Source organism: Dipodomys spectabilis, unplaced genomic scaffold, assembly GCF_019054845.1.
Source record: "Dipodomys spectabilis isolate Male_0828 unplaced genomic scaffold, ASM1905484v1 ptg000096l, whole genome shotgun sequence".
Taxonomy (NCBI): Eukaryota; Metazoa; Chordata; class Mammalia; order Rodentia; family Heteromyidae; genus Dipodomys; species Dipodomys spectabilis.
Genome location: NW_024870773.1, coordinates 27,416,371 through 27,441,932, shown reverse-complemented (window position 1 = coordinate 27,441,932; position 25,562 = coordinate 27,416,371). Strand labels below are relative to the sequence as shown.

The window sequence follows — 25,562 nt, the reverse complement described above, 5'->3', positions numbered from 1 at the left end:
AAAGGATCAGATTAAGTTTGGGGTAGGCCCCTGATACCTTGTCTATACAGGATTTAGTCATTATTTTGTTCCAGTTCTGGGACTTGCAACCCAGGCCTCAGAGCTGGCTCTTCACTTTTTTTTCTCTCAAGGCTGGCACTATAAGACCCTTAGCTTTTTAGTGGTCAGTTGAAGAGAAGAGTCTCATGGACTTTCCTGCCCAGACTGGTTTTGAACCGCAGCCCTCAGATCTTAGCCTCCTGAGCCATTAGGATTACCAGCATGAGCCACTGGTGCTGGGTAGATTTAGTCAGTGTTTATAGGGACTTAGTCAGCTGACATTTTGGCTGTAGTTAGTAGACATGTCCACGTAGTGCCCAAGGTGAAGTAGAAAGGTAACACACAAGCTGTGCTGATGACACGGACGTGGGAACCAACCGGGCCTCTTTGGCAGACTTAATTCTGCAGGTTCCCGACACTGCGTTCAAACCTCTATGCTATTCAGGGGCTGCAGCAGCTGCTTGCTGTGAAATCTCAGTTTTAGCCAGTGTGAGGGCCGCTTATGGCTGGGGTGTATGTGTGATAGGTCTGGGGACAGGAATGCCCGCTTCCTTTATGTCATGATGTGTTCAGGGGGACTTGGTAGCCCTTGTGGGTATGAGAACAACTCTCACTTTGCAATGTGTTTTATTGGGTTTGACTTGATTTTCTAGAACCAAACACTGCCTTGCTTTGAGTGTCAGGCCATCTGAGTAGTAACGAACAGACTGCTCCCTCTTAGTTATTTGCATTTGAGGAAACGTGTTATAATAACTTACTTATGAAGAAAAGACGTGGTCCACACATACTTTACATATGCCAAAAGAGGTAGCCCTTATTTACCTTTGGAATAAGGTAAAACATTTACCTGTATGCCCTTTCTCTCCAGTTATTTTATGTATAATTACTGGAAAAAATTCATTTTCATACCTTGAAAAAATTACAAAGAAAATGTTTCTAGAATGCTCTGAGTAATAGTGACACACTTAGAATCTCTTCATCAAAGAATGTTGACTGAAAGGGCTTTTTGTTTTATTCTAGAAGTTTGTTCTTATTTTCTGTTTTCAAAATAACATAATGTTAGCATGCCTTGAATAAGAACTTTGTTAAGTGGTGGACCAAATAATCATTTTTCCAGTGAGATTCTCTTTTGTTCTTTAGTGGAAGATGTACAGGTGTCTTGCTACAGGATTCTAACTAGCTTATATGCTTTGGGAACCAGCAAGAGTATTTATGTGGAGAGGTAAGAATTTAAAAGTTTAAGTTCACATGAGTAGCTGTTCCATGTAAACGCTGTACTGTCTCTAGCTTCTTTCTTTTCTAAAAAAGGACCATTTAGCTTCTACTAAGTGGAGGGAACTTTGCTTTTGAAAGTGCATGCGTTTTACATAGGGAAACCAGATTTTTTTGGGGGGGTTGATTTTATTCGAGTTTGAATTCAGCGATCTAAATGTAGCTTCTTCAGTTCTTCCCTTGGAAGACATAAAACACTGTGTGCCTGCCTTGCAGGCAGCGCTCGGCGCTGGGAGGCTGTCTGGCTGCTTTCGCTGGTGCCTTCCCGGTTGCATTTCTGGAAACACATCTGGACAAGCACAACATCTACTCTATCTACAACACCAAGTCCTCGCGCGAGAGAGCAGGTAATGTGGGAGCACAAGCAGTGTGAGAAATGAAGCTGAGACAAGATGGCATGTATTGCGTTGTGTTGTTTTGCATTGCATCGTATTACACCGCACGCATTGTCCTGTACAGTGATTCTGCACATGGTCTTTGTTGGGACTTCTATTATTTTAGAGTGCTGTGTGCTACTCCCCTAATGCTTGTGAAAGAAAAATCTGTTTAACTGGTTCTATATTTATGGACCATAGACAACACTATTGTGACAATAGTGACAATATTGTAGACAAAATGATCAGCCAGTATGGACCAAGTTAGTCCCTCTGGTTTCTGATGCACTGGTTTTTCAGTCAGTCAGCAGAGGTCATGGTGTTCTTACTCAGCACATGTAGGGATGTGTGACCCCTTCAGGATTCCGGACTCACCAACCATATCTGAGTCATCACGATAATTTCACTCCAGGTGGACTTTTTGTTTGATTGCATATTTTGTCATTGAAAAATTTGCAGAAAGATCTCAGAGACAGGCAAGAATTCTAATTTTGTACCTGTCCCTGGTGTGTGTCTCTCAGTGTCTGTGTGTGTGTGTGTTCATGCGTTTGTTAGTACACAGGTTATGGACATAGAGAGTGCTCTGGCTTCAGAGTGCCTGAAGAATAGTGGATCATCTCCCGGGTAGATAAGCCTAGGCTTGTACAACTGATGAGTGCAGTGATTGGCATTTATGAACTCTAATTTATGTTGCATTGGATAAACAAGCAAGCAGAAATCACTCTCTTAAGTGGCATCTCAGACCAATCAGAGCACAGCCCTGAGAGCCTGCACATACCACCCACACCCTCTTGTGGGATTGGCTTCTGTTTGGTTTTCTCTGAGTCTTGTAAAGTCTACAGTGTTTGGGTGGTTTGCTAATAGCCCTAAAGTTCTCTGGTACTTTTGGCTGTTCTTAGACACACATGTACCGGTCAGTGGACATCTCTGAGTATCTGGTGTTTTACCAGGAGCTCTTGGCTGATGACATTGAACTCAGGGCTATATGCTCTTGCTTGTTTTTGCTCAAGGCTGGCACTCTGCCACTTCAGCCACGTCTCTACTTCTGGCTTATTTCTTTCTTTGAGCTGGTTATTTGGAGATAAGAATCTCAGACTGCTCTGGCCAGGCTGCCTTCGAACTGTGATCCTATCTTCATTAGTAGGAAGGAATCTTTTAAAGACTCACATAATTATTCAATTTGCTCTGTTTACAGTTTTGACTTCATATAGTAGATGAAGTTAGAGACAAATAATGTTGAACAGGCACTCACAGTTTTCAACGTAATTTGCACAGTGCACTTTTATAATTAGTTTATGAACACTGGTTAAATTTAAATTATTAATCTGAATAAACACATACCATTATCTTAGTAAGGCGAGATCCTAAAGCATGAGTATTTTTCTCATGAGTCAAGAATGGAACAGATTGGTATTTCTTTACAGATGAGGAAATATACAAATCAGATAATTTACCTGCTCATGTTTCTATGACACGTTTGCATAACAAAGTAAATGAATTAAAGTTAACGACTCCATTTATCTTTTGCCAGCTGAGAAGTAATTTTGGGAGGTGCTGTGGTAGGTAGAGGAGCTGTGATCTGCATGAAGCTGCAATTCTTCTCCCCAGGGAGCTTTAATTTGTAGAAGTAGGAGAGAGATTGATGAACATGTGTAATACAGTTGAGAATAAACAATATGAGGGGCAAAAAGAAAACCATTTTTGATTAAGAATATCTGGAGCCTGAAATCAGGAAACTGAAGCTGGTGCATTCGGAGAAAATTCCAGCACTTCATCATGAGAGCAAGGGTAAAATAGGAACTTGGGGAAAAGAGAGACTGCAATGTCTGGCAGAGGGAAAGGAAGTCAGTTGAGAGCCAGCAGGGCTCACCCAGCTCTGAGGCTCACCATGAGACCATTGCTCGTGTCTGTTGCATGCAGGGCTAGGGTCAGGGGTCACAGTAAGTTAATCATGCCAGTGATGTATTTGTGGCATACATCAATCTGCCACATGGTGCCAGTTCATTTCCCAATGAACAGGGTCCGTTTTATCCATGCTTCTGCAGCTCTTAGTTTGCCGGCAAATGTGGAAGACGTGTGTCCAAACATACCATCCCTGGAGAAGCTCATGGAGGAGATCGTGGAGCTGGCTGAATCCGGCATCCGCTACACCCAGATGCCTCATGTGATGGAGGTGGTGCTGCCTATGCTGTGCAGCTACATGTCCCGGTGGTGGGAGCATGGGCCTGAGAACAACCCCGAGAGGGCAGAGGCCTGCTGCACGGCCCTCAACTCCGAGCACATGAACACGCTCCTCGGCAACATCCTGAAGATCATCTACAACAACCTGGGCATTGACGAGGGAGCCTGGATGAAGAGGTTGGCAGGTACGGCCTGGAAAACCAACTGGGAAGCGAGGAACAGACTGGGGTGATGGGGGATGAGAATGAAGGAAGGACACATTCAGCAATGATTTGAAGATAATTGTCAAAAAGGAGAGAGAAAGGATCGGAAAGCATGGAATAATAAATTTGTTTTATGCCCCACATGATTTGGAAGACAGAAAATTAGAAGTTTCCCACCCATCTTTATTAATATTTTCTTCTGTGCTCAAAAAATGATTATTTCTGTCATGCTATTTCTTTGGGGAAAAATATGGATGTAATCAGACATTGGGTAGTTCATTACTACTTTCAAGTAGACATTTCCCTGATTGGATGATGTGCATAAGTTCCGTTAGTAATAATTAGTAAAAAAGCAAAAGATTGTGCAGATCAAGATAAAAATAAAGCCAGCTTTTGAAACAATCACTGTTTTTACATCTTGTATGAGGAATAATCAAGAAGTCATCTGTTTTACAGTAAAGTTTACCTTCTATCACTGCAGATTTATACTGATTTTTTTTAAACGAGCAACTGCAATGTGGTTAAGAAGGCGATAGACATTTTCAGACCAGAATATCCTGCCATTTTTTTTTTTTTTGGGTCGGGTGGTGGGGTCTGAACTCTGGGCCTGGGAGCTGTCCCTCAGCTCAAGGCTAGCGCTCTACCACTTGAGCACCATTTCCAGCTTTTTTTCTGCTTATGTGGTGCTGAGGAATTGAACCCAGGGCCTCATGCATGCGAGGCAAGCACTCTTACCACTGAGCCAACTTCCCAGCCCTATCCTGCCATTTTTAAACACTGAAATTTCAGCATTCCTTGGGGAATGCTTATGACATCCTATAGGGTAAAATGAAAGGATTTTTAAAAAATTCAACATGATATGGGTATAATATATGTGTTTATAGTTTATCAAAGAAAACTCCACAGAAATAACACCAGTGCTGTGAAAATGTGGGTTGGCGGTTATGGCTCATTTGTTTTTCCAGTATAGACATGTTTTACTTTTAAGGGAAATGCTTTAGAACCACAACTGATGGCCAGAACTATTATGAAATAAGATAACAGAGTAAGGATGGAGGTGTGGTGGCCTTGTGTGATACAGCATCAGCTGTCTCCAAGCCCAATTTTGGACTTGACTTTAGCTGAAAATAGTTGATCTCTGCAAGACTAATTATTGAACTAATTGTTTTCTTTCTACTCGAAACTAGCTATTGATTTTTTTTTAATTAAGCACATTCAATTCATATTAAATAATTGCTTTTGACCATGAGCTGTGAATTTGGTACTGGGCTAGGAAAACCATGGTGACATGGGTTCTGTCCCGAAGGAGAGAGGGGTGTGAGCATTTACATAGCGACTGCCATTAGAACCTGTCCTCATTTTAGGACATTTATCAGAGCAGCTTTCTATTGTCTGTCTCCCAACAGTATTCTCCCAGCCTATCATCAACAAAGTGAAACCTCAGCTCTTGAAAACACACTTCCTGCCATTAATGGAGAAACTGAAGAAGAAGGCGGCCATGGTGGTCTCGGAGGAAGACCATCTGAAAGCCGAGGCCAGAGGGGACATGTCGGAGGCTGAGCTCCTCATTCTCGATGAGTTCACCACACTGGCCAGAGATCTCTACGCCTTCTACCCTCTCTTGATTCGATTTGTGGACTATAACAGGTACCCGGCCTCCAAGTCACTCACACCCAGTCAGCCCCAACCTCACTTGGCTCTTCACACTTTATTGAATTGTTTCCTTCACTGATTGGACCGGAGCTTGTTCATGGTTAGAACATAGATGTGTTTATTGGGTAGATGCATTTTTTTTTTTTGTCATCAGGCCTTTTAAATTTAAGATTGGAAATTATATTCTGAAGTATCCTAGCTTTGGCAGATAAAAGACATTGGACAGTTATGATGTTTATGTGTTTTAACTGTCTTGAATGTACACTAAAATTATTGTGAGCTCTGTGATCAACACATTTAACTTTGGTGATTTTGGTGATGGTAATTAAAAAAAGTCTAAGGCATAACTGAGAAATCACTTTACTTATGTGATCCAGAGCAAAATGGCTGAAGGAACCTAACCCAGAAGCGGAGGAACTGTTCCGGATGGTGGCCGAAGTCTTTATCTACTGGTCCAAGTCCCATGTAAGTGTAAGAAGAGGGACAGTCTATTGTTTGATGTGTCCATCCCCATGGTAACTGGCTGTGACAATGTTTTTCAATGTATTCAGTCCCCAGCACCAAATATGTGTGTATACACATATGTATGTATGTATGTGTATATATATATATATATATGTATATATACACACATATTTAAATATTCATTATCTGTGGAAAATTATTTTAGATCTTCCACAGATACTAAGTATCAGTGTAGAGATAGAAATGTACATGTTATAAAAGTTATTCCATTCTATTTTCTCTATGTCTGATACTATGTTCAGCAGACTCAGATGTAGACAACAAACAATGCTTATGATGCTATTATTAAAGATGCACTCTCTGGACAAATAAATGCTACACCATTGACTACATTTTACTATGTAGAGTTCAGGCTGGCCTTGAACTCAGTGTATCCCTGACTGGCCCTGAACTGGTGATGATTCTTCTGCCTCTGCCTCCCACGTGCCGAGAGAACAGGCAAGCATCATCCTGCCCAGAAAAGGATTTCGCACCCTATGCATCTTCTTTAAAATGGATGCATTAGACTATCTAGGATATTTCAGAGGAAAAATTAATTGTAGAAGAAATCCATTCATCTTCACCTTCCATAGAACAGAGATGGATTGGCTCTTCTATCCTTGTTTTCTCTGGTGCATTATCCTTCCTATCATGGCTAATGGGCAGATAGGACAAGCCTAGGAATTAATCACGTAAGAAAATGAAAAACTGACTTGTTTTCCTTGGGAGATTGACACCACCCAACTCTCTCAAGAGCTAAAACACCAGTGAAGCTTCTTGAAATGTATATAGAGGGCAAGAGTTTGGAATAGGAAAGTATTATAATTAGTAGGTTTTCAGATGAATGTCTAAGGATACTTTCAAGAAAAGAAAATTCTATGTGTTTGATGTACATTTTTCACATTGGCTTTTGAAACACAGGTCTGTTATTATGGATTGTATTCACTGTGAATAGTTAGTTGAACGTGAATTCATGTGTTCATTCTTCATACGTTTTCGAATACAAAGTGGGCAAAGAGATGTCATAACACAGATAAGATATCTCTCAGTATAGACACTAGCATCACTAGTCTTGAGAAACCTGGGCTTATCTTAGGAAGATAGACTCTGGGCACCAGCTACGTTGGTGCTGGAGTGATCATTTTTACCTGGTGATTTTGAGCTCTGGTGACTTAATCTTTCTTTGCCTTATTGGAAGTAAACATATCTACATGTAGGTTTTAGATACCCAGAAACTCAATGCATATGATTGACTTTCTTGCTAAGTGCTACATAGCAGGTCAGTGCTTGTCTCAGAAAAAGCTACTGGCTTCTGTGTGACCTCTAATTACCTGACCTTCTCCTCTGCTTGGGTTTAACTGACATTCCCTTTGCTTCTTCTTCTTCTTCTTCTTCTTCTTTTTTTTTTGGTAGAATTTCAAAAGAGAAGAACAGAACTTCGTTGTGCAGAATGAAATCAACAACATGTCTTTCCTTATTACTGACACGAAATCAAAGATGTCCAAGGTACCATGCTCATCTGTTCCACTCCTCTCTCATGTTCTGCCATATTTTCTACATTTGGAATGTTCGGAAGTGGGATCTGATCAGCGTGATCATGGTCCCTGCGGGTTTCTATCAGATTCCCAAGGACTGGCTAGGGTTGGGGCTGGTGAGATGCAACCAGCAGGGGCGCACCACATAGCGCCGTCACACAGGAAATCACAATGCGAGCACCAGACTTTCTTGTGGTTTCTAGGTGGATCAGGCTAAGCAGGAGATGCAGGGTTGGGTAGTCAGACTTTTTCTTGGTCCCTGGGCCTCATGGGCATCTTTAGCTGTCTGCTGCATGGCTCTGCAATGGTCAGGCCGGGCGGAGCTTGCTTGGAGCATGGGAGCTTGGTGGACATGGAGGAATGGGGGCCCTGGGAGGTTTATTTGTCCATCAGATCTTCCCTTGGAAGGTCTTAGTCCCGAGAAGGGCAGTGTCTCCAACATCAACAAAACATAGGATGATAGAACATCTGAAATTACCACGCCCTTCTTCATTTCTGCTTCTGTAACATCACAGCGTGCCTGTTGGCTCTGACAGTTACCCGGGAACTTGTCCTCATGAGTTGTAATGACCTTGGAATTAGAGAGTAGAACCTTAAAGACACTGAGATCAAAAGAGGGGAAAAAATGTTCCAGGACAGCTTGCTTTCGGAAAAATAAGAACCAGGAGAAAACAAGAAGGCAGAAGTAACAACTGAGTCAGAGAAGGTTCCTAGTCCTGCGTGTAAGAATCCGGGCACCTGTCCCAGCTGTTTTCTGTTCCACAGGCAGCAGTTTCTGATCAGGAGAGGAAGAAAATGAAGCGCAAAGGGGACCGGTACTCCATGCAGACATCTCTCATCGTGGCTGCTCTGAAGCGGTTGCTTCCTGTCGGCCTCAATATCTGCGCCCCTGGCGACCAAGAACTCATAGCACTGGCCAAAAACCGGTTTAGTCTGGTAAGTCTTCTTTCCACCCTGGGGGTTGCGACCATTCACCTTCCACCACCAGGTCCTGCCTTCCTTTGGCTTCATGTTCTTTGATGACATTTAATTTGCAAATGTCCATGCTCTATGAGGCCATTTTGTTTTTCATTTTGTTTTCATAAGGCTTACATCAGTGGTTGCTTGTTTTCTTTCGAAGTTATATATGTGTGAGACTCAGAGGGCATTGCTCCCTACCCTGGGTACCTTGGAGCAGTAGTGCAGCAGCCATCTGTCTGTCCTTCCAGGCAGGAGTGTCTGGAGGGGAGGTGGGGAAAGAGCTGGCACCCAGGCAAAGCCCTGTGTGCGAGTTCTGGTCTGTTTCATTCCCAGGTGGATAGTCCTCGTCTTTCCCACATGGTGGAGGATTAGGGCTAAAGGCACTTTGCGGGGAAGGGGTGTATTTACCTTCTGCTTGAGCAAGCCTCTCCTTGCTATGCGTTGGAAACAAATTCTCCTGTGTGATGATATGCTTCCTGTGTGATAAAAGCAGGCACGGCGATGTTGGGAAGTTTTCTGAAGGAGAGTGCCCCGAGTCTATGGTTGGCATCTTAGCAAAGATACTTGTCAGGCATACACGATCGCAAAGGACCTTTGAGTGGTATCTAGTGACTGGGGACAGTTGACAAGTTTTAAGCCTCCTTTTAGTTAACATGTATTTCTTGACAGAAAGACACCGAGGATGAAGTACGAGACATCATCCGTACTAATATTCACTTACAAGGCAAGGTAAGCCACATTTTACCCGAATGCACTTGTAATGTCTACAAATCGCCTCATTTCTCTTTACAATGATGCTGTAGATCATTTTCCTTCTCCATGGAGGCACTGAAAAACATTTCAAGTAGTCATTATCCTGCTTCCAAATTCTTTTGTGTTAAAAATTCAAAACCAAAGTGGTAAAAAAGAAATATTCTAAAGGTAACAACTGATCTTTAGTTAAAGCATCCTGAATGATGTACAATTAAGTTCTTTGTTGCGGTGAGAATGAGCTGTGTTCTAAATTCCCTGAGTTGGTATTATCACCTGTGAAAGTGAACGCATTAGGAGACTGGGGAAAAGAAAGAAGGGCTTTGCATCCTCCCTTCATCTCCACCTCTCAGACAGGCATGGAGTCCCCTTCACGTGCTGAGAGAATGATGCCAAAGCACCACAAAGTAGATTACAGCTCATGGTAAGGTAGACCTTATTACAATGAATAAGGTTTCAACATTCTCACCATTGATCAAGATAGATTGCATTCATAAGCCACTTTGTTAAATGGCAACTCCTTTGTACAACTACTTAATGATAATAATAATAAAAATGACAATGCCCTGTGAAAATAGATGAATAAGATTCACGATCACAAGGGTCTTCTTTACCTGCCATTTTCATTGTATAGTGGTTTTATTTCCCCCCCCCCCCCCCCCCGATCATAGATATTTAGAGTACATCACATGACATTTTGGTGTACACTGTGACATGTGGACATCGGTTAAGCAAGCGCCACTCTTCCCCACAAAATAACCTTTACTGTACAGATGGTAAGAGCACCAGGAATTCAGAAGTTTCCAGTGTTCAATGGTGTAGTATCAGCGATGGTCACTGTGCTCTCCGTTGGACCCCTGGATTTCCTCACCTGACCTAGCTCTATCTGCAGACACCTTAAGACTGTGTTGGGCTTCATAAGTACTTGCAGATTATGTACGACTTTGCATCAGTGCCTTGTGCTTTATGCCCTCCCCCTTGTCCTTCAGCTGGAGGATCCTGCAATCAGGTGGCAGATGGCTCTCTACAAAGACTTGCCAAACAGGACCGAGGATGCCTCAGATCCAGAGAGGACAGTGGAGAGAGTGCTGGATATCGCAAATGTACTTTTCCATCTTGAACAGGTGATTCAATCAGATTTGCATTTACTGAACACCATATTTCCAAAAAGAAGATCTATGTGAATTCTTAAACATTGTGCCCCCAGACACATAGATTCAACTTATTAATTATAAAGATGTAATTCAAGGGTATCTAGTAGTTAATTTACACATTTTCCAAGCTTAAAACTTGTGAGTGGTTGCATAGCTAATATATTTCAAGGGTTCCAGTCCTTTGTTTTATTATCTTTTTCAAAATATTTCTGAATGCGTACAGATGATTAAAATTACAGAACTCTAAAACTTCCTGGCAAGATAATTGGATGTTATGCCTGATTTCAAGCATTTTATGCTTATGTCGGTTTTCTTTCCATTTGCAACAGCATACATGAGGATCTCTCTTTCCCTGGTGTCATATTTCAAAGGTTTTCTCTTTTGTTTCTTGTTCCACCTGCCCTTTCATTAGAGATAGTTTGAGTGATTTCTCTTCAAGATCAGAAATAAATTCCATTTAGGGAAGGGTAATAAGTGGATATTAAAAACCCACATGAGAAAAACATTTGCATAATAACTTTGCAGTTGTCTACCGTGTCATCATATGAGCCATTGTATGTTTTCATTGCTTTCCCCCCTCTGCTCAAGAGTTTCCAGGTCTCTTGAGTAATACTTGAGCCATCCTGAATGGGCAGCCATATTTCTGGGTGTCAGGTAGAGTCTGTGCATCCCAAACACTGTCTTCTTCCCACGGGGATGACACCGCAGGGTGGGGTCTGTGTTCCCCTCCCAGTGATGGGTTACCAGGCCAGGGCTCTCTTATGGTGCTCACCTGGCACATATATTGCTTACTGAACATGATATAGTGAAATGTCCAATGCCAGCTTGGGAATTTTGTCACCTAAGTGTTTTGAAGAATGAATTTTAACTTTGAATCTCCTTTGGCCATATCCGAATATGTTGTCATAGCAATTTTAGGCATTTTGATTCATACTTCATATTATCTAAATGTCCACTCCTGCCTTCACTTGGCTGATAGGTTGCTGAACCTGTCAGTCCAGTGCCTGGGAATGGAAGTGTTCTATGGCCCTGCCCCTAGCCTGGACCCTAGGCCCAGACAAACATAGGTGCTATTACGCCATGCCACGTGTCTCTGTGACCGTGTCATGCATCTTGTCTGCTCGCATGTCTCTGGTAAACAAAATTATATATATTTCTATACCATTTTTTTCATTTATAAGTGAGGAATCAATCCGGGCACTGGTGGCTCACGCCTGTAATCCTAGCTACTCAGGAGGCTGAGATCTGAGGATAGTGGTTCAAAGCCAGCCCAGGCAGGAAAAGCTGTGAAACTCTTATCTCCAATAAACCACCAGAAAACTGGAAGTGGCATTGTGGCTCAAGTGGTAGAGTGCTTGCTTTGAGCTGAAGAGCTGAGGGACAGCGCCCAGGCCCAGAGTTCAAGCCCCATGACCAAAAAATGAAAGAAAGAAAGAGAGAGACAAAGAAAGAGAGAGAGGAAGAAAGAAAGAAAGAAAGAGAAAGAAAGAAAGAATCAGAGGCAGGAAGAGCAGGAAGAAAAGAAGTAAATTGATGTGGGCATTTAAGTGTTTTATTGATTCCCTGGAGGATAGAGGGCCACAGAAATAAATGTTCTTTAGTTCTACAAGTTCTGTTAAAAGTTCTAAGCAAATATAGTCCAGACATTGTGTTTTTTAAGGTATTACTGTATTCATATTTTGATGCTTTAGTGCAAAGGATAATGAAGTCAGTTTTACTTTTTTGGCTAATGTAACATTTTTATTTCTTCCAGAAATCTAAATATACTGGCCGTCGCTATTACAGTCTGGGAAGTACAGTGCTCAATTGCCTAGCAATTACTAATTAACTTAGACTCCCCTGTTGGGACTCTTTCTTTCTAATACTTATTATCATTAATCTCTTTTCTCTTTCAAGCTCCAGTCACCATCTGTTAAAATTGATAGCCTGCTTTTGTTATGTCCTGTAACATAAAAATCAGCATTTGTCCTTATCTAACACAGTAGTTCTTCATTTGAGCCTTCTTATAAAATAAAATCCCTGTACTCACTCCTGATACATTGTGTGCAAAAGCCTTGTCATCTCCTTCAAAGAAGTGGAGTTGTCATTGACTCTTCATGCTTGCTACTGTAGTACGTATGATGAAATTAGTTCCTGTGGATATGTAGGTATGTAAGAAGTGGTTAACTCCTCATATAGATGGCAAATGTTTAAAGAGGCTGAGGCCAGTAGCCCATGTCTATAAACCTAGCTAATACTAGGAGACAGAGATCAGGAGGATTGCAGTTTGACATGGTCTGGGGAAAAAATCATGAGTCTCCATCTCAACAGAAGAAGCTGGGTGTGGGTATGTGTGCCTGTCATCCCATCTATCCATCTGTGTTAGGAAGTGTAAATAGTAGGATCATGGTTCAGGCTGGCCCAAGCAAAAACAAACAAAACAATGAGACTCTCAAAAAATCAACCGGAGCCCCTAAAATGGTTGGAGGCATGCCTCAATGGTAAAGCACCAGCCTAAGAATTAGAGCCCCGAGAAAAGAAAGAAAACCCAAAGAGTCTGAGTAAATGTGGCTTTCTACAGAATGCTTTAACATCTGATTTTAGAGATGACAAAGCTTGTGAAGCACACTCTCTACAACATAGGAAACTTTTACTAAGGACATGGTGGGATGTTTGAAACAATCTCACATTTGGCCATGGGTAACTTAGGTTATAGATTTGACCAAAATAACTTTAAGGTCCACAGTGCGGCTATCTGATACAGTGTTCTGAAGGGTAGCTTGGGTACCATCTGTGTTTATTTGTGCTGTTCTACTCCAGGTGGAGCATCCTCAGAGATCTAAAAAAGCCGTGTGGCACAAGCTCTTGTCTAAGCAGAGGAAAAGGGCAGTTGTGGCCTGCTTCCGGATGGCTCCCTTGTACAACCTGCCAAGGTAAGAACGCTTTCAAGGCTCACAACAAATTAAGGGTATTTTCCTCTCAGTAGTAAGTGAGTGGAATATGTCCAAATGCAGTGTAGTAGTCCAAGCAAAGATGGAAGAGATGTATTGATTCTTTTCATGATATTTCACTTTGTTTTCCTTGCTGATCTTTTCCCAGAGGTCTGAGGTCTGCAGTGTAATTGTCAAAGGACATCTCGATGCAAGAACACATAGTGTTTAGGAATGAGTACTTTAGAGTCAAACTGCCTTGACTTCAGCCCATGTATCATGGTTTCTATGCTATATTACATTGGTCAGGTTATTTGCTTAACTACATTCTAACAAGTTAGGATTTTTTGCATCTGGGACTCTAAGAAGTGACTCATAAAATTGTTTAGAAAATTTAGAGGGGTTAAAGTGAATGAACTTATATAGAACATATGGGACTTTGTGCATATATAATATATATTATATATGTATTATATAATATATATGTATGTATTATATGTGTATATATGTATATTTTATATATACATACATACCTACATTCATATATATATGTGTCTGTGTATATATATATATATATATATATATACATATATATATATATATATATATACATACATATATATATGAAGAGAACTGGAGCTATCCTGACTCACAGGAAAATAAGGCAAATGAGTCTGATAGATCTATCACCTTCTCTCACAGGTATAGATGACACACTTATGAATGGAGAAGCAATATTCGTAGTTTGGATATGCATATCATTGTTTATTCATCTGAGGATGAGCAATAGCCATCTTTATCTGTTCCTTTCCTTAGTTTTGTTTGTTTCTATTTTTCAGCACCTTGGACAGAGAATGGCCCATTGGCCTTGAGTAACTGAACAAATGTTATACAAAACAAAATGCTCCACCAAGATAAATGACAAAACATCATGCTTTGCACTTTTACTAAGATGGGAAAATCCCTTACCATTACATTCTGTGTGTGGAGTCTCAAATGTATTGGCTTCTGCCTCAAACTCTGTGCTGCTTCGATGCTCTCTGATCTAGTTCTGGTATCACCATGTGGTCAAATGGAATATGAACCATCAAGCCCCATTCGCCTTTTCTCCTGTACAGTCCTTCTCTAAATCTTATTTTCTTTCTTTTTTTGGGGGGGGGGTCCGGTCGTGGGGCCTGAACTCTGGGCCTGGGCACTATCCCTCAGCTCTTCAGCTCAAGGCTAGCACTCTACCACTTGAGCCACAGTGCCACTTCCGCCTTTTTTCTTTTTGCTTATGTGGTGCTGAGGAATCGAACCCAGGGCCTCAGGCGTGCAAGGCAAGCGCTCTACCACTGAGCCACCTTCCCAGCCCTCTAAATCTTATTTTCTAATAATTATACTGGACATGATGCTGCAAGGACAGTGCATGAGAAGAGGTGGCCACAAGGGAGAGTCATGATGTAAAACACATTATTAGAAAATGAGATTTAGAGCCTACTTATTACTCTAAGACCCACTGAGTTTGCTATCCCACTTCAGGCTGATGCTTTGGTGAGACAGACCTACATGCATTTCAGAAACATCCATGTCTGAACCTTACTGCAATCATCATTTTTACCAGGGCCTAGCTTGTCTGCTGCCTACAGCTGTGCTGGAAATTCTCAGGTCTAGAATTTGTGGTGATTTCTAGAGGAGATGGCCCTTCGTAAACCTGTCTCACAATTTGTCGCGGGACTCCTTAGCCTATTTAGGTTATTCCCAAGCTTAGCTTCTGGTGTCATCAATAGCTTCCATCGGTCACCTCGGCTGTATCCTTATGATAATCCTTGATTATAAGGCTTCCTTTCTTCTATTTTTCTAGACTTTCAAGGCCTGTGTCTATTGTTCCTTTGAATTCAGACTAGTTCTTCTATCAACATTTATTACATTGCTTATCAAGAGCCATTCTATGTAAAAATAGCTTCTCTAGATACTATTCTATCCAACATTCTTTATATTTCATTTTGATCATGTAAAGTACACATGAATTACTTGACCAATGTTACAAAGCACAGAAATGGCCAAGTTGGGATTTAAATCCAAGTCCATAAGTGATTTGAGAAGCCTGGCTGTGTGTATTACAAAGGGCTACCTCTGAAGAGAAATATCAAGAATGAGAAGCTTATTTTTATTTTATTTAATTTCTAATATACAGAAAAATCTAGTAATAAAGTATTACTGAACTCCTTTTCAACTTCCTTTTGTTTAACAAAAATTTTGTTTGAAATTGTGTTTCTCTTTTAGGCATCGGGCTGTCAATCTCTTTCTTCAGGGATATGAAAAGTCCTGGATTGAGACAGAAGAGCATTACTTTGAAGATAAACTGATTGAAGATTTAGCTGTACGTTTTCAGTGCTGTTTTAAGTGGAAAAGGGTTTGGGCTTGCTGAAACACGGTCAGTGGGAAGAGTTTTTACGCAACATTGAAGAACAGAGAGTATCCATGCACTATCTTGGTCTTAAGAAACATATTTTTTTTCTTAAACACAGTTGGTACTTCTCAGCGTTTGCAGAAAAAGCTTCCTACCTTTATCTAAGGGATCTCAGACAAAAAATACAAATATATTATTAATTAAACATGCTTGGATTATTCTTTTTAAACTCTTCCAGCAAACTCCACCAACCTCAGGAATCAAATGCCGAAGAAATTGAAGACTCATAGAAAGTTGCTGGTTTGCAGACAAAAGCCATCTTCCAAAAAAAAAAAAAAATTTTGAGCATAGAGTTCCACGAAATTTTTTCAATGTAGTCAGAGACTTCAATGATCCTTAGTTTGAGTCTCTCTCATCTCACCCTTGTGAGACTTCACACCTGAGAGTCTAGCATCATGTGTAGGCAGGGTTGCAATCAAATTAAAAGTCAGGATTAATTAATTCTCCAGAAAAGAAAAATGCTTAATAATTTTCCTCGTTGTTAAAGTTTCTCTCCCACCACACAATTTAATTGTTTTAAAATAAGTGAAAATATGAGAAAAAAAACTAGTAACCAGTTCAAGCATTACCTCATGTTATATTCTTTGTCTATCTTTGTATAGACAAATAAAATATTTTATCTGGGAAGCAGCTGCATATATGTGGACTCAAATTTCATACTTATGATATAAAACTGAATTTTTTAATAAATTTAATATTCTCCAAAACTGAAGCTTGCATAGCAAATACGCTTTCAGTTAGTTATAACCTGCTCGTGAGATTACAGTGGGAAATTTTTATCTCTGAAGGTCATCCTTGCCCATAATAATTTTTTGTCAGATTACAAAATAGCAGTTTTAAGCTACATGGTTTTTAATTGATAATGTAATACCATATATATTATGTAATGTAATTTATATAACATTGTTTCTGTATGTACCTTATGTATGTATGTTACACATACATAAACAAATGTATACATATATACATATCCATTACAGCACTCATATAGACTACCCATCATGCAAACTGAAAAAGGATGGGTTCTCTTTTGCGCTTTACCCCTGAATTTGAGTGAACATCTCTTTTAAGTGACACCATTCATACACTGGACTTTTTTTTCCAGAAACCTGGAGCTGAGCCTCCAGAGGAAGATGAAGGCACTAAGAGAGTTGACCCCCTGCATCAGCTCATCCTTCTGTTCAGCCGCACGGCTTTGACGGAGAAATGGTATGGTTGGAGGGTTCCTAGGAGCTGGGCGGAACAAATAAAGAACTCCTTTCCTGTCCCGTGTTTGTTTCACCTTGCTCCTGTCAGGAGAGACCACGGTGTTTGCAGACGTGGGCCTCCGGCTGAGCTCCTGAGCCTCATCCGTTCCTTGTCAGGTGTCCCCCACCTACAATAGGAGTTCTTTGTGATAGGCCGATGTAGTTGATTCTGTGTTTTTTCCCCAATGAAATGCCTTCTCTCTGTATCATAAAAATCCCTTATAAATAATATAAAAGAACGCAAGTCCAAATTTGGTGTCAAAATGCTTAGAGACTGAGGTAAATGGTATCTCCATTTGAGTGGGTCGTAGGAAGCCCTTCAGGGGTGTGGGTAAGTTGTTCTTTCAACTCAAGCGATCTCTCAACTCTGAGGTCTGTTTTAAGGGTATTGCCAATTTTCTTTGCTTCTTGTCACAAAGGGAACACTTCTATAGACATAAACTTTAAAAATGCACTTTGAGACCTAGTAATCACAATGTCTCTGCCTCTGCTCACTACTGGGGAGGCTGCAAAAATAAACTCTGTACACCGAGGCATTGGGAATATTCTAGAACCTTTATCTCCTTCACTTTTTTTATGAAAGAAAGCTAACTTTCCTTGGGTCTTGACCCTCTCTCAGAACCAGGGAGATCATTGAGTTGTCAACCATCTCCACACGCGTCTTCTCAGAAGTCCTGAAGAGTTCACGTGGTCTCTGCATGTCATAACAGAGTACTTTTCTCCCTCTCAGTGAATGTGGTCCATCCTTTCACTGTCCTGCTCGCTCACGTTTCTCTCTCCCTCTTTCCCTCTCTGTCTCTTATTATTTCTCAATTAACGAAACCATCTCATCCCTAAGCATAGAGCAACTCTGTCTGGCATTGTCAAGAGCTCAGGTATTTGTCATAAGCAATTTCTTTCTTATAGCCAAAATGTTAAACTGCTAAAAATGGCATTACACATTTTTGTTACTTTTTCATGGGAAACTTTTCCCCCTAATATTTTAATCGTTTTCATACATCTTTACAAAGAAGATGCTAAGCATATTTTATCTTGTATTAACTTGTAAGAGTCAAGATTATAGTTGTCTTGTTTGTTTCTCACTGTAACATGATTTGAGGAGTCTGCCCATTCAGTGATAGGTGCTACTTCTGCCATCAAAAGCTCCCATGTCATTTAAAGTTTCTTGTCTCAAACCTTATAGCTGGAAGAAAATTAAAGTTATTACCTTTGTAGGCAAATCAATAGCTCATTTCTTTTCTGAGACTTGAAGATCTCTTCTAGAAGGTAAGGAGTGATGGATGTTTAGGAACTCTGAGCGCTTTGATTGCTTACTGTAAAATATGTTTGAAGGACTGTTTCCTAAGTTTTGTGCTCATTTAATGGTGCTTGTTAGAAAACAAGAAAAATATTTGAGACAATGATGGTCTAACCACACGTGACTAGACTTCTACTTCAATAATGATGCCTTCTTTTCTTGTTTTCCATAGCAAACTGGAGGAAGATTTTTTATATATGGCCTATGCAGATATTATGGCAAAGGTAAATAAATATCCTCCCTGATCTTAATGTTTAATAAAGAGAGGTTGCTTTCTTTTGGCAAAGGATAAGAAATAACATATTTGGGGCTTAAAACAGAAGGTTATTAATTCTTAGCAACACAAGGCCCATGAGTTTTCAGTTTTCTACTTGTTGAACACATTTCTGCCCCACTTCCTAGACAAGCAACCATCATTTCTTACTTTACAATTTTGTTAATGGGGTACTGACTAATTTTCCAAACATCCATTTGTTGAGCAAACACTGGCTGGTTACCCAGGTCCTAAAGATCATGTGTTGAAAAAGACAAACACACCACGTGACTTCTCAGAGTTCAACATCTGATTGGGAAGATTAAATTTTCTACAGATGATCAGATGAAAACTCTGTAAATGAAATGGTAGACGATCTATCAAGAGTATTAAGAACAAGAGTATTAAGAACAATGTAGAGCCTGAGAGGCAGCCCTGGACTGTTGAGGGATGACTTTGCCACACAGAGAGAGTAACCGCGAGTGAGCCTTCTTTGTTTACTTCGTTTTCTCAGCAAGCAGATGAACTGAGGAAGGGCTGGATATAGAAGAGGAGCCAAGCTTTTGCCAAGGCTTCTGAGCCTGGCTTACTTATAAGGTCATTGTCTGAATGTGCAGACTCAGTCTTCTTGGTTCCGCAACTTCACCGGGTACTTCTTCCAACCAAATGTGCTCTCAGGATGCAAGGCTAAAGAGTTTTTTACCTGACTGTGATTGAGGAAGGTACCAGAGTGGCTCAGTGCCCAGGAACACAGGGGTGGAGACAGAGAAGCTTCCGACTTGGGAACAGGCTGTTTCTGATTGGTGAAGTTGTTCCCAGTTGACCAAGCAAGGCCTTGTGTCCTAAAGCCGCATCTCGTTTTGGTGGATGTTGAGTGTCATGATGACTAAGGTGCTGATTCTTTGTCTTATGATTTTCCTCTTCAGAATTAGCCTATTACTATTATTTAATGTACCCAAGGGATTCCATTTATTATACTGTGCAAGTGCCCCAATTGATCAGATATCCCCTCCCATAGTTAATTGAACACACACTTTTCCGATTATCTGCTCATATGTATGAAATGTACGCATCATGTCCTTCCTCTGGTTTAAGGGTCCTTTACCAGGTGGAGAAACTCATTGCAGTTTTGACAGCCAGCTCATATTTCTGTCCCATTTTTGAGTGTGTATATCAACTTGAGTTCCTAGTCATGTTCTGGATTTCTATTTGATTTCATTTCACATACCTTGTTTTTAGACAGTTTTTTTTTTTTTTTTGGTTGGTCATGGTCTAGGTTTGGGTGCTGTCCCTCAGCTCTTCGGCTCAAGGCGAGCACTCTACCACTTGAGCTACAGCGCCACTTCTGGTTTTCTGGTGGTTTATTGGAGATGAGTTTCACGGACTTTCCTGCCCGGGCTGGCTTTGAACCGTGATCCTCAGATCTCAGCCTCCTGAGTAGCTAGGATTACAGACAGGAGTCACTGGCACCCGGCCTAGGCAGATTTTTGAAAATTAAGTTATGTCACCATTTGTCTAGCTAGAGTTAGACAGTTGCCCAAGACCAAAAGCTCTTTGAGGTCAATTTTATCATCCAGTGTTGGCGATCTGTTCCCATCTATTTGGGGATTTCCCAGTTTATCTAAGTTGATGGTAAATACAGTTTATTTGTAAACTTTTTCCCAGACTCATAATCTACATTCTTTTCTGCCCATCCTGAGGCTTGAACTCAGGGAGGGCCTGGGCAACTGTCCCTGAACTGCTTTTGCTCGAGGCTAGCACTCTACCACTTGAGCTGTAATGCCACTTCCTGCTTTGTCTGTGTATGTGGTACTGAGGAATCGAACCCAAGGCTTCATGAATGTTAGGCAAGCACTCACCACTAAGCTACCTTCCCAGCCCTCTTTATGCATATATATTTTACAAACTTACATCTTTTCATTCTGTCTAAAAAGTTGTCAGAGATAGATCCATGCTCCACAGTTACTTGGATAAGCTATTCTAGAATAGAGCTGCTAGTGGAGACACAACTTCCTTGCAGGTGTTGGGTGGGGGTAGCCTTTCTCCATATTGGTGCATCACGTAACAGTGAAAGTTTCTCTTCCAGGCTTCTCGACCCTCACACCCACTCATTCATTTGTCCGGAGTCTCTTCCAGAGTGTCTTCCTCTTGTCTTCTTTTATCATTGCCACTCCTTTGGAGGAAGGGTTTAAATCTTAGGTTTCAGCTTTCCATTTAAATTGTTTCTTAACTTTATGATCACAGAGTTTCAGTTCATTTGATGATCATTTTTTATCCATTGGTGGCCTGCTTTGTGAATTGTGGTTGTGTAGTCATTTGTAGTAATGTAGAAGCTTTTGTAAATCCACTATTCACATGAAAAGGTCAGACTTGGATTAACACACAGATGGTCTAGCCCTTCACCACCCTTCACCAGCTCAACCTCCCACACAAGCCATCAGCCCTCTATTTAAGATGACCTTGGCATTCTTTTCCTATAATTTTGTTTACCTGCATGCATTTATCAAGCATATTTTAAATTTCCGGGTTTTTTTTAACTTGTCAAAGTAAGGTAAATGTAATGCTCTGGGATTAGTTGTTTCATTAGTGTTGTTTTCTGAGATTTTGTCCACATGTCTCTGTTGCTGTTGGAGTTCATTTGACTGTCCTATTATATTTCTTGAAGCAGGTACTTTGCCGCTTATCCACTTGCCTTTTATTCGGATGGGCTTTTGTGCCACAGCCTCGAGTGAACAGGAATTGGCTTGCCTCTTCTTAGTTTATATCTCTTGTTATACAAAATTTAGAAACAGTGGGATATATGCCAACTTGATAAAAATGTCAAATTGTTTCCCAAAGTTATACCCTGAATTTACATTCTCTACCAGCAGTGTCCAAGAGAGATTCTGATAGTTTATAATTTGTGACGTACTGAATAGATTCGTGACATACAGAGTAGATCCCACTGCAGTCTTTTTTTTGTTGTCATATTTGTCTATATACTTTCTGTACCTAGTACTCACTTCTCATTGATGGCTAATTCTGAAACAAAAGAGCAGATGAATAGTGCTACATGTCCTCTGTATTACTACTTATTGTTAATTATTATAACTGCTATAAATCATGTACATATTATGTCTTGTTCTTGTTTTGGTGATAACTTAAAAAAACATAAAATCTTTGTAGTTTGGAAGCAACACTTAATTCTGCCTTTGGGTTGCTACTCTGTTTTATTGTTGTTCTGCCTTTTATGACCACCTTTCTATCCAGCATGTAGCTCTCCTCTTTTGAACATCCTATCAGAAAACTTCTGATCAGTTAATTTGCATCTAGTTAATTTTCTGCTGACACCAATGGCTGCCTTCATTAAGCCTCCTTTGCTGGACTTCTCAGAATTTCTCTTTACTGCCCACCATCCATTCTGCACTGGCTAAAGCTACATTACCTACTGATTTTAACAGCTTAAGGGAGATAACCATGCAAAAGTGTGTGGAATGGTACTGTCACCAATTGAACACACGCACAAAAAGGGATTTTGTTCTTAAGTTTCTAGCAAGGAAAACTTTTCTCCTTGTTCTCTCCCACCTCTTACAAACTTCCCCATCTTTATGATACATGGTGAGTTACAGCTCATGTTCCATTTTTTTTTGTTGACTGATTGGTTGGAATGATAAAATGGCTGGCTACTTTCTCTCTCATACATTAGTTCTGTGAGTCAGATTTAAATCCATTTCTCGCTCACAGATTTAAATCCATATACTAGTTTCTGGCTTTGTTTCCTCAATCTTTTCTTCAAAAGATTAAGGAAAAGTCAGAAAAGGCAAGTAAGAAGATGGAAGAAATAGACTTCTTTTGCAAAATTTCTAGTAGATACTAGAAAGCTAAAATGCTGTGTTTCCTTGCATTCTGCACATCATTGCTGGTTTTAGTTTTTATTCTCCCTTTTCCTTTAATCATGTATGGAGAACATTTACTTTTTCTTTCCTGGAATAGAATCCTACTCGTTCCTGACTAAAACTTAGTGTCTTGATCTGGACAGCCAAGTGTATGTACAACTCCCCATGTGTTGGGCATTCTCACCCACACTTACTGTGTGGGTGAAGTTTGCTAAGGAAGAACATGCCTGCAAAGTCTTCTGTTTCTGTCAGATGCTTCCCGATTGCTGGAGACCTGTTGGTGTTTTCTTGTGGTCCCAGCCCACTTAGCACCTGACCCCATAGTGAAACCATCACTTTAATTTCCTCCTTGTAGATTTTGACTGTGCTCATACGCTTCCTGTTCTAAATGGAAGGGGTGATGCTGTGTACTTCTCACTGAACAAATGAATGAATGGAGAATATGTAAACCTTTAAGAAGCTGCCACCGAGACGTTGGACCAGTCCTTTGACACCATTCACCCTGCTTCCACTTCATTTCCATACCCAGAGAATTGTGCCTTATTGAGGTGTCAGTGTTTTCTTGATGTGTAACTCATACTTCACCTCTGAGCACCTCACAATTACACCAAGCATTTAGCAAGCCTAAGAAATAACTGAGAATGTTTGGGACAATCTGGACAATAAGTTTCCTCTTACATACAATATTGACTAATGACTATATTGGCCAATGACTCCAAATTCCCAACCATAATAGCAGTGTTTGCTGAGGTTTATTGAAAGCATATTGATTTTCAGATGCAAACATTATACACATATTAACCCATATCATCCTCTTAGGGACCCAGGTATGCGTTTTCTCATCTCCATCCTCAATGTGAAGGAAGGGAGACACAGGGAGAAGAAATAACTTGCCAAGTCTGAGCAAATGATAATGGAGTTGTCAGGCACTAGGTCTTCTGTGTACATGCACACCCCTCTCCACCCCCTCCTTAGCAAGCCTGTGTTCCAGCTGTGGGAACTAGATAAGAATCCATGTCCAACCCTTTTATCACTTTGGGTGAAAAAAATGGGATAGTTATTATTACTTATTATGTATGAAGAATAATATCAGTAGACTTTTGGGTGAAATATAATAGACCTGAACTTGAGAATTACAGAGTCATTTCAATGAGTGGATATTGCTTTGTTATTAATGTTAAATAATGATTGTTGTATACACCTCTGTTAGCATTTTCTAATGGCAGCCTAAAAAGAGAGAAGAACTTTGTCTTTAGGGCTTACAGTTGTCTTTGAATGAGATAAATTACTTAAGTAATGTTGTAGAGTGTTACAGACCTCACTACGAGCTCTGTTACATGTAAAAGAGTCTATTTAATATCTTAATTTTGTAAAAGCATACAATGTAGAATATCACTTTATTTTTTATCATAAACCGATTGCTAATGTCTATGGACCTTGTCTAGTCTGTATGTTTAAACAGTGCTATGAAAATGAATATGAATCACTTGTGATGATAAATTCATTCAACTCATCTGTATGTGTGTTAAATAATTCTTTCCCCCTTTATGCTTGACCATATTTGTGTCTTCTTCTTTTTTTATCCCCTCCTTCCCCATGTCAGAGTTGTCATGATGAGGAAGATGATGATGGAGAAGAGGAAGTGAAGAGCTTTGAAGTAAGATGGATCTTTCTAGAATGGCTTTCCTTTATTTTGAAACATTAGTTCATAGCTTATAAGTGACCTTTATGTTTCTTGCTTCATGGCTTACTGCAGCTGATTGTGTCAAGGAACTGCATGTGATGTCAGAGCTGGATGGACAAACCCAAGTCCTAACATTGCTGGAGTTAAGACAAAGAAGTGTAGACTCCCTGACCCTTACGAGAAAGCCCCCGTGTTCAGAATGAGCGTGCCTCATTCTGCTTCAGATTGTTCTCAGCAATGTTACGGGCTCTTAATTTCCAACCGACTGTATATGGAAAGTATTTATTGAAAAGTAACATGATCTTGAGTTTTTCATTATACCTTTGGTTGGGCATTTCCCTCCACCCCCACCCTGAATTGAAGTCTTAAAGTTCTGCTACATTAACTTCACCCCAATTAGGTCACTCATTCCATGCACATACGAGGTGGTAGCACATGGGCTGTTTGCTTGCATGTGGTAGGAATATGTGTATTCCTAGGACTAGATTCGGTTTGATGATCATCATCGTCCTCAAGCATTCTCAGCTTTAAAATAACATGTGATTTGAAATGCTGCTTAATGTTGACTGGCTGAAAGAAAAGTTAATATTATCTTCCCCTTTGCGTGTAATACACTTTCAGGTTTTTAAAAAATGAGAATAGTTATTGCTTCTTATTTATTGGTTGTTCTTTTTTTTTTTTAGATTTTTCAAAAAGAAATTGAGGGGTAGGAAATAGAGATTAGATCATTTTCTTCCTGTGACTTGACATGTCTAGACTTTGAGCTAGAAATCTGGAACTCTGTCACTAGCTGGCAATGAGTCTTTAAATCACGGTGGGCCCACAGAGCATAGCCAAGGAGACCTGAAAGCGGTCAGATCCACTTCCAGGAGCAATTTGTATAAGCATGTCTGCGAGCATTGAAGTCAGTGTACCAGAAACTACCCAAACAAACTGACTCGAGAATAACCCATGACCATTGCTGGCGGAGAGAAATGCCGTACGATTAATGTCCTGTGATTCCATAATCTTTTCTGATGTACGTGCATTCCAGTTGCAAGTCCACCTCTATAGTAAGAGGCAGGTGGATGAGAATGATTAGTGAACAGAAAATAATGCCATTTTCCTGACATGCCCAGCATGTATGGTCTTACCAGTTGTCTTTAGAGCAATTGTTTATTGCTGTTTTGCTTCTTGTCCTCATCCTTCCTTTAAGGTCACAGGATCCCAGCGCAGCAAGG

The 25,562-nt window shown here is 40.4% G+C and overlaps 1 protein-coding gene across 1 annotated transcript in view; it reads left to right on the top strand.

Annotated features, from left to right (window-relative positions):
• Ryr2 (ryanodine receptor 2) overlaps window positions 1-25,562 on the top strand; it is a 413,538-nt gene that overhangs the window by 333,278 nt on the left and 54,698 nt on the right. Inside the window, exons 65-79 of the mRNA XM_042686202.1 lie at window positions 1,180-1,261; window positions 1,528-1,658; window positions 3,731-4,051; window positions 5,476-5,716; window positions 6,100-6,187; window positions 7,640-7,732; window positions 8,527-8,697; window positions 9,391-9,450; window positions 10,461-10,595; window positions 13,425-13,537; window positions 15,800-15,896; window positions 17,092-17,195; window positions 18,703-18,754; window positions 24,262-24,315; window positions 25,538-25,561. Of these exons, the coding sequence (XP_042542136.1) occupies window positions 1,180-1,261; window positions 1,528-1,658; window positions 3,731-4,051; window positions 5,476-5,716; window positions 6,100-6,187; window positions 7,640-7,732; window positions 8,527-8,697; window positions 9,391-9,450; window positions 10,461-10,595; window positions 13,425-13,537; window positions 15,800-15,896; window positions 17,092-17,195; window positions 18,703-18,754; window positions 24,262-24,315; window positions 25,538-25,561 (1,766 nt within the window). The remainder of the gene's footprint in view (window positions 1-1,179; window positions 1,262-1,527; window positions 1,659-3,730; window positions 4,052-5,475; window positions 5,717-6,099; window positions 6,188-7,639; window positions 7,733-8,526; window positions 8,698-9,390; window positions 9,451-10,460; window positions 10,596-13,424; window positions 13,538-15,799; window positions 15,897-17,091; window positions 17,196-18,702; window positions 18,755-24,261; window positions 24,316-25,537; window position 25,562) is intronic.